Raw genomic sequence first — 13211 nt, forward strand, 5'->3', positions numbered from 1 at the left:
AAACCCCCTCCCCCAATAAAAACACAAATTGTCCCATTTTCCCTATTACATCCCCAAAAAAGTGTAAAAAAAAAAAAAAAGATATACATATTTGGTATCGCCGCATGCCTAAATATCCAAACTATTAAAATATAATGTTAATGATCCCGTACGGTGAAGAGCGTTAACATATATAAAAAAAAAAGTCCAAAATTGCAGCTTTTTTTATAACATTTTATTCTGCTAAAAATTTATTAGAAAATGTATTAAAAGTTTTATATAAGCAAATATGGTAACAATAAAAAGTACAGATCACGGCGCAAAAAACTGAGCCCTCATACAGCCGCTTATACGGAAAAATTAAACAGTTATATGTCTTCAAAATAGGGGGATTTTAAACGTACTAATTTGGTTAGAAAGTTTGTGATTTTTTTTAAGCGCAACAGTAATAGAAAAGTATGTTATCATGGGTATCATTTTAATCGCATTGACCCAAGAATAAAGAACATGTGTCATTTTTACCGTAAATTGTACAGCGTGAAAACGAAACCTTCCAAAATTAGCAAAATTGGAGTTTTCTTTTTAATTTCCCCACATAAATAGTATTTTTTTGGTTGCACCACACATTTTATGGTAAAGTGAGTGATTGCATTACAACGACAACTGGTCGCGCAAAAAACAATCCCTCATATTAGTCTGTGGATGAAAATATAAAAATAGTTATGATTTTTTGAAGACGAGGAGGAAAAAACAAAAACGTTACAGACCGGGAATTATAGACCGGTTAGTTTAACCTCCGTTGTATGTAATTTGTTTGAGGGTTTTCTAAGAGATGCTATTTTGGAGTATCTTAATAAAAATAAATGTATGACTCCATATCAGCATGGTTTTATGAGGGATCGGGCCTGTCAAACTAACCTGATCAGTTTTTATGAGGAGGTGAGCTCCAGACTGGACCAGGGGGAATCGCTGGATGTCATAAATGAGATGCATAAAATGAGAAGAATTGGGCTGGGGAAAATGTGTGCAAGTGGGTAAGTAACTGGCTCAGTGATAGGAAACAGAGGGTGGTTATTAATGGTATTTATTCTAATTGGGTGACTGTTACTACTGGGATACCACAAGGGGTCAGTCTTGGGTCCTGTTCTATTTAATATATTTATTAATGACCTTGTAGAGGGGTTGAAGAGTAAAGTAGCAATCTTTTCAGATGATACTAAACTCTGTAAAGTGGTAAACACTATAGAGGACAGTGCACTGTTGCAAATGGATAGGTTGGAGGTTTGGGCTGGGAAGTGGCAGATGAGGTTCAACACTGATAAATGTAAGGCAATGCACATGGGGAGGAAAAATCCGGGCTGGGATTATGTATTAAATGGGAGAACACTTGGGATGACTGACATGGAAAAGGACTTAGAAGTCTTAGTTAACAGTAAATTTAGCTGTAGTGACCAGTGTCGGGCAGCTGCTACAAAGGTAAATAAAATCATGGGGTGCATCAATAGGGGCATAGATGCCCACGACAAGAAAATAATTCTACCGCTGTACAAATAACTAGTCAGACCACACATAGAATACTGTGTGCAGTACTGGGCACCAGTGTATAAGAAAGATATAGTGGAGCTGGAGAGGGTTCAAAGACGGGCAACCAGGTTAATACAGGGAATGGGAGGACTACAGTACCCAGAAAGATTATCAGAATTAGGGTTATTTAGTTTAGAAAAAAAGAAGGCTTAGGGGCGACCTAATAACTATGTATAAATATATCAGGGGGCCGTACAGAGATCTCTCCCATGATCAATTTATACCCAGGACTGTATATATAACAACGGGGCATCCTCTACGTCTAGAGGAAAGAAGGTTTCTACACCAGCACAGACTGGGATTCTTTACTGAATGAGCAGTGAGACTATGGAACTCTCTGCAGGAGGTGGTCATGGGGAACTCTGTAAAAGAGTTCAAAAAGGGTCTGGATGCCTTTTTGGAGAGTAATGACATTGCTGGTTATGGATACTAGATTTATAGGGACAGAAGATATATCCAGGGATTTATTCTGAGTGCCATATTGGTGTCGGGAAGGAATTTTTACCTCTAGTATGAGTTTTTTTTGCCTTCTCTCAACTTAATAAGGACTCATTAGGGTTACAGGTTGAACTTGATGGACTCTGGTCTTTTTTCAACCTTATGAACTATGTTACTATGATACTGTTTCCTTACGGTTCTGATGTTAGGGCAGATGTTAGGGGCAGATCAATAGGGAAATTTGAAACACCAAACCCACTTTTCACTCTTCCTCTGCGTTTTTTTTGGCTCAGGGACAGTTATAAAAAGTTGCAGTATGCTGAGTCTATGGCGTTTTTTAGGAAATCTTGGCATTTTTTTTCTCCAATATACATCTGTGGGAGGAAAAAAAAACAGGGGGTGAGTTTAACATTGGGGGTTTTTTTCTGGCATTTTCTTCCACAAATTATCCAACAGAAATCCTAGAGTCACGTGATGTAGTGGGAAAAAAAAAGCCAAGGGACAAACACCAAGAGTGAAAACCAATATTTTGGAATATGTGTTTTAAGTTATGCGCTCCGGCCGCACACGCTGGCCGTGAGCGCATGGTCCCATTACCTGCTGCTGCCGGGTGGGGCGGGGATTTGCATCGTGGGACGTTCCCGCATGCGAATCCCAGCCTGTCACTCACCTGGTGCTTCTCCTGCCCCCGCCTTTGCCTCTCTGCTCCGGCGCATGTATCCCTGTCCCCTAGGGTGCGCGCGCACCGGTGCTTTAAGATTTAAAGGGCCAGTGCACCCATTAGTAAAGTAACACCTGTGGCTCATTGATAAATTCCTCCACCGCACACACTTCCCTGCCAGATCTTTGTTGCCCTAGAGCCTTAGAGAAAGCATTCCTGTGTATTGCCTTGCCGAGTATCATACCTTTGCTCCGTGACCTTGCTCCTTTGCCGCATTTGCTACGTTCTGCTACGTGACTATGCTACTGTGCCACCTGTCCTGACCTCTTGCTATCCAGACCACGAGTTGCCTAATCCCACCTGTGCCTTGAATCTCCTCAGCCGCCTGTGTGGTCGAGCTGTGCCAGAGGTAGCGACCTGGGTGCAGCCTGTTGCAGCAAGTCCATCCCGCTTTGCGATGGGCTCTGGTGAAAACCAGTGGCATCTTAGACTCCGCTCCCTAGTACAGTCCGAGTCATCTAGCACACAGGTCCAGCAGATCCACTATCATCTGTGTTCCAGTCTACTGAAACGTGAGTGTTACAGTAGGATCCAGCCATGGATCCCGCCAAGGTACCCCTGCTTGAAGTTGCGTATCTTCCCTCTGTTGTGGTATGTCAGCAATTGGCGCGACAACTTACCCAACTGTCTGCTATGATGCAACAGCTATTCACCTCGCAGCAACAACAGCAGAAGGTACCGCAACCTGGCCCTCTCCCACAAACAGTTCCTGAAGTCTTCTAGCTCCCAGCTACGACTGCCTTTATCTTCTAAATAGGATGGTGATTCCAAGTTATGCAGAGGCTTTGTTACACAGTGCCCCATGCGCTTGGAGCTCATGTCTGAACAGTTTCCAATGGAACGTGCAAAGGTGGCCTTTGTCATTAGTCTACTGTCTGGAAAAGCCCTGACCTGGGCTACACCCCTTTGGAACCATGGTGATCCGGTATCCTCCAATTTGTCGGCTTTCTTGGCAGAATGTCGCAATGTTTTTGAGGAACGCACATGTGCCTCTTCTGCTAAGACGGCTTTGCTGAACCTCTGTCAAGGGAATTGTTCCATTAATGACTATGCGCTTCAATTCCACACTCTAGCCTTGGAACTTGCATGAATGATGAGGCCTTGTGTGCCACATTCAAAAAAGGACTGTCAAGCAAGATTAAAGATGCCCTCACAGCACTTGATCCTCCATCTTCTTTGACTGAACTTATCCACTTGGCCACACGCATTGATGTGTGTTTTTCTGAGAGACAGGAGAAACTGTGCTTAGAGAGGGAACCTGCCCGAACACGGAGATATCCTTGCCTGGCACCCGTGATTCAATGTCCACCTCTTCAGTTTCCTGTGCCTCTTGCTGAAGAGGCTATGCAAGTGGATCGTTCTCATCTTCTGCAACAGGAGAGGTCATGATGACATAGTGAGAATTTGTGCTTGTATTATTCTAGCCCGGAGTACTTCGTCAAGGACTGGGTATGAATACTACCTGGGTGTGAATACTACCTCTCCACGCTTATTATTTCTATACAAGTCTTTACATCAGCCAAGTCTTCCTTCAGCGCTACAGCATTTTTTTGATTCTGGATCAGCAGGTGACTTTATTGATGCTTCTTTGGTCCACAAGTATCATCTTCCCCTTACTCAGCTTGCCAAGCCCTTGTTCATTTCCTCTGTTAATGGACAAAATCTGGACTGTATGGTTCACTTCCGTACAGAATCTCTCGTCATACAAGTGGGTGTATTGCATAAAGAAAAGATTGACTTCTATTTTCTGCCAAACTGAACTTCAGAGATTCTTCTTGGCCTTCCTTGGCTGCAACGCCATTCTCCGCAACTGGATTGGAAAACTGGAGAAATAATTCGCTGGGGACAATCCTGTCAAAATCTTTGCCTCCGGCCAGTTCAGCCTAATGTTTCTGTGATGTATTCTGCAATATACAGGCTGAGTCTCTGCCTCCACATCGTTCTTACAACTGCCCTACAGATCTTCAGCGTGGTCCTCCTCGTGGAAGGATATACCCTCTATCGGTTCCTGAGACCAAAGCTATGGCTAAGTATATCCAGGAGAATCTCCAAAAGGGATTTATCCTTAAGTCCTCTTCTAACGCCGGAGCAGGTTTCTTCTTTGTAGAGAAGAAGGATGGCTCACTCCGTCCATGCATTGACTACAGGGGACTTATCAAAATCATGGTCACGAACCTTTACCTACTACCTCTTATCTCAGAACTTTTTGACTGTCTATGTGGTGTCAAGGTCTTCTCCAAGTTGGACTTACGTGGAGCGTCTAACATCATTCCTATCTGCATGTTAGATGAATGGCAAACGACCTTCTCCCCTGGGCTGAATTCTCATATAATCATAAGGATTTCGAGTACATGAGGTCGTCTCCCTTTTTTTGTTGTCTACGGACTCAATTTCCATTCTCCTCTTCCTCTCCCAGTTTCCTCCGGTGTGCCTGCTGTTGATGAGCTTGTCCGTTACTCTTCCGCCATCTGGCAACAGACCCGACAGTCATTATCCCAGGCTTCTTCACGCATGAAGGTGCAAGCTGATAAGTGCTCCGCCCTTCTCTCCATGTGACATGGTATAGCTTTCATCCAAGTACATCTGCTTCAAGATACCCTGTTACAAGCTTGGTCCTCGCTACCTTGGTCCCTTCCAGATTCTACAAAAAAATTAATCCTGTCTCCTACAAACTCTGTCTACCTGCTATGTTACATATTCCCAATTCCTTCCACTCTCTCTCCTCAAGCCCCTTGTTATAAACCAGTTTTCTCAAAAGGATCTTGTCCCCACACCTGTCTCCGGCTCTTCTGACATCTACAAAGTTAAAGAGATTCTTGCCACCAAAACCATGAGGAGTAAACAATTTTTTCTGGTCCTGAGGAAAGATTTTAGGAGCCTGAGGAGAATATACTGGACCGTGACCTTCTCAGGAGTTTTCTGAATCATAAAAGGAGGGGGGAGACCAAAGGGAGTGGGGTACAGTTATGTTATGTGCTCCGGTCGCACACACTGGCCATGAGTGCATGGTCCTGTTACCTGCTGCTGCCAGCGAGGCTGGGATTCACATCGTGGGACGCGCCTGCATGTGATTCCCAGCCTGTCACTCACCAGTTGCTTCTCCTGCCCCAGACTCTGCCTCTTTGCTCTAGCGCATGTGTCCCCGTCCCCTAGGGTGCGCGTGTGCCAGAGCTTTAAGATTTAAAGGGACAGTGTGCCCATTAGTAACGTAACACCTGTGGCTCATTGATAAATTCCTCCACCTCCCACACTTCCCTGCTGGATCTTTGTTGCCCTAGAGCCTTAGAGAAAGCATTCCCATCTATTGCCTTGCCGTGTATCATACCCCTGCTCCATGACATTACCTCGCTCCTTTGCTGCCTGCCTACTGACCATTTGCTACGTTCCTGACTACGCTACTGTGCCGCCTGTCCTGACCAGACCATGAGTTGCCTTATCCCACCTGTGCCTCGAATTTCCTTAGCCGCCTGTGTGGTCGAGTTGTGCCAGGGGTAGCGAGCTGGGTGCCACCTGCCGCAGCAAGTCCATCCCGCATTGGCAGGCTCTGGTGAAAACCAGCAGCACCTTAGACTCTGCTGGTCTGAGTCATCTACCACACAGGTCGAATGGATCCACTATCATCTGTGTTCCAGTCTACTGCAACGTGAGTGTTACAATGTGAGTACTACACTGATGTCAGAAATGAAATGCAGTGCAGTCAAGCCGATGGAAGAAGAAGGGATAGAGGAATGTGATGTGTCACTCCACAGAAGAAATAGATAAATACGCAGGGGAAAACATTGTTGCCTTGTGATACTTTTCTACAAATTCTAACTTCTAAGATTAATTTTGATCTACTGAACTACTTCATATTATTAATAGATAATATTGTATTTATTTATATGTATTTATTTATATATACTCACATTATAGACTGGAACTTTAACAGAAGATGGGCTTGATTTAATGGGTGTGATACCAGCAGAAGGATCAAGGTACAGTCAATAATATAATGATAAAAATAATATTTCTGTACTTGACAATTTAGGGGGTACAAATAGGCTAGGTTCACACAGTGGGAAAGTAACTGTCGCTGCACACAATATGTAAAACAATATGGCTACTATTTTTGCAGGGATCATCAACAGAACAAGACCTCTGGTCTATATATAAAAACAAAATGAAAAAGCACCTATCAAAAGTGTACAATACCACAACCTCCAACTGTGTGTATATCACAAGGGCACCAGGGCAAAAAACTGTTTAGATGGCTAAACGTATTGCATAGATGGTCAAGTACAGTAGAGGGAGACACAGGAGAGGTACAATATTAATGAAAATAATAAAGTCCCTTTAAAATACTGTATTATTAAGCATAGAGACTATAATGAAAGGGGTATAGTGCTCTCTAACTCTAGCCCATCCTCACCAACTGTCCCTGCCTTTTGAGGGACCCACCTCCTTAACAGGATGGCCTCAACCATGGTGCCATTCCCTCACCCACTGTAAAGTGAGGGAGAAAACAACAAATAGGATATAAGACAGGACAGAAACAAGATCAGCAAGATATATACCAGACCCTGGAGCCCTCGTGGCACTACACACAGCTGGATAGAAAAAAGTGACACTCAACAAACTATATACAAGATGTGGTCAGATGCCCAAATGGAATATAAGTATAGTTGTCATACAATGTTATTTTTCCTATAACATATGAACTGTTCTAACGCGTTTCACCCATCTGTTACTGTACGGGTTCAACAATGTATCACGACACAGAAAAAACTGATAGAATAGTAACATACCACTGCCCTCATGGAATACCAGTATGCTGGAATATTCAGACCAATTAATATTGGTGGTGTATGATAAACCTATATATACTAACATTCTGCCGATAACTTTAAAGCCATTAATACTGCTAAAAAAGAAAGAGGATAATGTCTTGTCTGACTGGGGGGCACAGGGAGAGTGAGCCCTAAGCTGTCCCTATATACACTCTCCCTGCCTACTTGCTCATCCACCCTAAAAAGTGGATTAACAACTTGGAGCCTGTCCCTCCCTGCGATAAAATGCAATGGCATAAATACAAATAATATACATAGTCGGTCACAGGCCAGAAACAGAAACGGAATAACTACCAAAAACCAGACATAATATAATTATACAAACAGGGCAGAATATAGTGTACTAACAAATAGTTCAAAAACCGGAATCCAGAAAAACGGCAGACATGATAAAATGAACAAGACAAGGTATGGAACAATTATACAGCAGAGCCCAGAAGATGCAGGGGATGGACGGAAGAACTGAATGAAAAATACTAAACTGATCAGGAAAATAGGACACTGTTCACACTGGGACACAGAACAGAAACAAACTGGACACCCCACTCCACAAAAGTAGTAGACAGCATAATAACGACAAATAGATTACTAGCCAGCGAGCACACTCCACAGTGTGATCAGGAAATCAGGATGCTGACCTAGTAGGAAACAAATAAAGAAAACATAGAACACAAGACTAGAACCAGATGAGTTTGAATAGACTCCAGGATACCAGGATAACAGGAATTATAACTTACAGAGCACAGGTAACAAGCAAGACTAACACAGTGTGAACACAGACTAAGCAGAACGGACATACATAATCCTAAAAACTGACAGATGTAACACAGACTAAAAGATACAATTAACAAGACTATTTAACCATGGCTAAAACTCAGATAATATCACAAGATAAATATAAGGTGCATTCTCAAGCAGACATGGAAGTGTAGTGCAAAAATAACCAGCACAGAAAGCAGGAGAACTCTGGTTTGAATAACCCCACCCGAGTTCTCATTGGTTCAGAGCACTAACCATTCCCAATCCAGAGAGAATAGCAACCTGCTCAGAACATCCTAGTGTGTGAATACACACCTAAACAGAAAAATACAAAAACAAATAAATGGACATTACAGATAAACTACCAGGTGTGTAATGGCACACTCTGGGAATACTTATCAAAGTTTGTAGTAGTCACCATAACCACACATCCTCGATACACGATGTAGCACATCACCCCAATGCTGGGCAATGGAGAGGCTGACCTTATGGCTTTAAAGTTCTTGGCAGAATGTTAGTATATATAGGTGGTTGCTGCTGAGTGTTTATCATACACCACCAATATCAATTTGTCTGCATATTCCAGCATCCATGGGGGCAGTGGTATGTTACTATTCTATCAGTTTTTTCGGTGTTGTGATACGTTGTTGTGCACTTGAGTGACATTTTAACTAGACAGGCTGCATTACTTGCTACTGCCTGTATTGGCTATCCTCAAATGGTTTAGCTATATCCTTATCAAGTTGTAGTTTGTTCCCTGATGAACCCGTACAGTACCAGATGGTGGAAACGCGTTGGAGAAGTTCATATGTTATCAGAACAATAACATTGCATGACAACTATACTTATATTCCATTTGGGCATCTGACCACATCTTGTATATCGTTTTTTAAGTGTCACTTTTTCTATCCAGCTTTGTGTAATGCCACGAGGGCTTCAATGCCTGGTATATATCTTGCTGATATTGTTTCTGTCCTGTCTTACATCTTGTTTGTTGTTTTCTCCCTCACTTTATAGTAGGCGAGGGAATGGCACCGTGGTTGAGGCCACCCTGTTAAGGAGGTGGGTCTCTCAAAAGGCAGGAACAGTTGGTGAGGGTGGGCTAGAGTTAGAGAGCACTATACCCCTTTCTTTATTGTCTCTTTGCATATTTATGCAGTATTTTTTAAGGGGACTTTATTATTTTCATAGTTTTTTTTAATATTTTAATATTGTACCTCTCCTGTGTCCCCCTCTACTGTACTTGACCATCTATGTAATAGGTTTAACCATCTCAACAGTTTTTTGCCCTGGTGCCCTCATGATATACACACCATTTGAGGTTATGGCATTGTACACGTGTAATAGGTGCTTTTTCATTTTTTCATATGTGATATTAATGAATACTTGCTCGTTTAATTAACATGAGTTTACCATTAGAAGTTTAGTTTTAGCCCTTATTTGCTGAGACCAGATGTCTTGTTCTGTCAGTGATCCCTGTTTATATATTTACCTCTGTGCAATCACCTGCAAGGACAATGCAGTATTCATATTTGTCCTTGTTGGTGATTGCTACTATTGCAGCCATGTAAAAATTTTAATTTTTAAATATTGTGCTTTATGTAAGGCTGGGTTCACACTACGTTTTTGCCATACTGTTTTCAATCCGTTTTTCTAAAGAAAACCGTATGGCAAAAAAAACGGATGGAACAGTATGGAAAAAAGTAAACCGTATGCGTTTTTAAACAGTATACTGATTTTAAAAGTGCATACAGTTCCGTCAGTTTTTATTTTAAAAAACCCATACGTTTTTGAAAATTTTGTCCATTTTTAATGGGAGGGGTCTTGGGTGGGGACTTTAGGTTTCAAATGCGCATGTGCTAAGTAAAACGTATATGTTTTTCCCGTATGGAACCGTATACATGTGCGTTTCCCATTGACGTCCATGTTAAAAAAAACGTATGCGGTTGCAGTACGGTTTTTAAACCGGAGACAAAATTGTGGTCAACTGTGGTCAATTGTGGTACTGCAACCGCATACATTTTTTTTAACATGGACATCAATGGGAAACGCACATGTATACGGTTCCATACGGGAAAAACGTATACGTTTTTACTTTGCACATGCGCATTTGAATCCTAAAGTCCCCACCCAAGACCCCTCCCATTAAAAATGGACAAAATTTTCTAAAACGTATGTTTTTTTTAAAATAAAAACTGACAAACTGTATGCACTTTTAAAAACAGTATACTGTTTAAAAACGCATACGGTTTACTTTTTTCCATACTGTTCCATCCGTTTTTTTGCCACACGGTTTTCTTTAGAAAAACGGATTGAAAACAGTATGGCAAAAACGTAGTGTGAACCCAGCCTAAGTCTGGGAAAGTAGTTGTCTCTGCACACAATATGTAAAAAATATGGCCGCCATTTTTGCAGCCGCTTAAGTGACATTTTTACATATTCTGTGCACAGACAACCACTTTCCCATAGACTTTAGAACATCAGTGTTAAAAATGCAGATTCAATTTATATGCTATATTGCAAAAGCATTTTTACAAACAAAATATGCCTGAAAAAACAAGGCGTGGCCCTAATCATTAAGACAAGCATCAGACAGTACAATATTACACAAAATATTCATGCAGAAGGAGTGAGGGTCTTGCCTGCAAGAACTTACAGACTGTGAGAAATGGAGTTAAAGGGGGGCTCCACTGGAAAAAAAAATTGGGAAAATAAATTGGTGCCAGAAAGTTAAACAGATTTGTAAATGACGTCTATTTAAAAATGTTAACCCTTCCAGTACTTATCAGCTGTTGTATTTACCAGACGAAGTTCTTTTCTTTTTGAATTTCCTTTCTGTTTGACCACGGTGCTCTCTGCTGACACCTCTGTCCATTTTAGGAATTGTCCAGAGTAAGGGCAAATCCCCATAGAAAATCTATCCTTCTCTGGACAGTTCCTTAAATAGACAGATGTGTCAGCAGAGAGCACTGTGGTCAGACAGAAAGGAAATTCAAAAAGATTATCAATAAGTTATCGGCCGTCGCTGCAAGGTTCAGGCCTAGACTCACTGATCTCAGCAGCGCAGATGCTTCTTGCTTGCTTGCACAGGAACTAGAGAGTGAGAACATGGCCGCCGCTCCCTTATATGGGTTGGGGGCGTGGATAATCTGATTAGTCCGAACATCTGTCACTCACTGTTACACAGTGTGATGGGATTTGCTACGTCACAGGGACCTCCAAAGGTCCTCAAGCAGAAATACCACGTGACCCGCAGGTCCTGCTAAGCTATGGGCAGGTAATTAACTATTTATTTACATTTATACAATCTTATACATCCAAATCCTAAGTGGTTACGGGACAATAACCAACTGGATGAGAGGTGACTAGGGGTGAACTAGACAATTGGGAACCCGACGTCCTAGGGACTCTGGCTATGGGGACCCACAATAAAAGGTACTGGATAGGATACGGTACCGGGACACCACAAACCCCCTTACTTAAGATAAGTCGACCTCGACGTCTGTCCCCTAAGACAGAGGGACTAGGACAAGGACGGTCTATAAATTCACTATACATCCTAAGTAAACATTGAACACATTTACATTCTTTTGATACTCTTACTAGTATCTGGACTAGACAATTAGAATCTATCAAGGCATTGGTGCTATCTAGACAAGAATGCTATCTAGACATTTGAAGAAGCTATCTATCCTTTAGTTTCTAGCTTCCTAGACAACTTTATTAAACTTATTATACATTCTAAAGCTTACTAGACAATTAGGCAGCTATCTGACATGTAGTTGCTAGCTCCTAAGACATCCTATCAGCTCTCTACACATTCTATGAGGCTAAACTGAACATAAGAATAACTCTCTATACATGAGACTATCTAGACATTAGTACAGCTCTATTTACCTTTAAGTTTCAAGCTGACTTAGACACTTTTATTATCTCACACATTTTATTTCTTTGCCAACAAAAAGTTACCAGTAAGTACACATAAGGTTATACTGGCTAGCCGGAAGCTAGGTCACAGTAAGGGTGGCTGCTAGGGTCTATCGGCTACACACTACTTATCCCTAGAGCACTTTAAAAAACAACCTAACTAGGTTATTCTTAGAATTACGTGTTTAATTCTGTATTAGCAAGAGCACCTACTGGCCAGGCAGAGCATCTCACACACGCAACGAAGGAGAAGAAGAAGTGTACCTAACAGTGGCAGGAATTGGGTATCAATATGCTACAATTCCTAAGTGTTTTCTTAAGTGAGATATTTATTTTGGTGTATGTACTAGAGAAACTTGAGTTAGTACATTTAAGTTAGTAATCTAGGGTACTATGTGTGCAAGTACTATTTTAAGGGGAATCCTCCCTACTATTTTTGTTGAGACAGGTGCTAGCGATAGGCAAAAGCAATAATACTACCCTCGGAGGAGCCGAGGTGTCCCCTGTTGAGCTACCTACTAAACACCTTTAGCATTTTATACATTTGTATGTACAAGAATTATATATATTTTTAGTGTTGAGTGTACACGTGCAGTACATCGATATTTTCTGTGTACAGCTCTAACTTACTTTTTATGTACATAGACATTAGACAATTTTTTCTATGTACAAACCTTACCTATATTTTATGTACACAGACATGAGAACACCTTCCTGTGCACAGAACCATATACATATTTACTATACATTTATCAACACTCCAACATGTTTCAGGTACATTCACCCGATAAGTGCAACATTTAGCATAAGAGTTCTTATGAAGCTGCTGGTATATACATAAAGCAGACGTGTAAGGATCAGCAGTCCACCTACATTAAGAGTCCAAGGCAAATATACAAATTGACGTGTAAGGATCAGCAGTCCACCTACACAAAGAGTTCATAGGAAGGGAAAGGTAAACACGGCTTTAACCACAA

General features: G+C 41.6%; 1 protein-coding gene across 1 annotated transcript in view; it reads left to right on the forward strand.

Annotated features, from left to right (window-relative positions):
- The window catches only part of LOC130361838 (probable cation-transporting ATPase 13A4), a 135533-nt gene that overhangs the window by 50838 nt on the left and 71484 nt on the right, over nt 1-13211 (forward strand). Inside the window, exon 13 of the mRNA XM_056565397.1 lies at nt 6635-6696. Within this exon, the coding sequence (XP_056421372.1) occupies nt 6635-6696 (62 nt within the window). The remainder of the gene's footprint in view (nt 1-6634; nt 6697-13211) is intronic.

The sequence above is a fragment of the Hyla sarda genome, chromosome 3, assembly GCF_029499605.1.
Source record: "Hyla sarda isolate aHylSar1 chromosome 3, aHylSar1.hap1, whole genome shotgun sequence".
Taxonomy (NCBI): Eukaryota; Metazoa; Chordata; class Amphibia; order Anura; family Hylidae; genus Hyla; species Hyla sarda.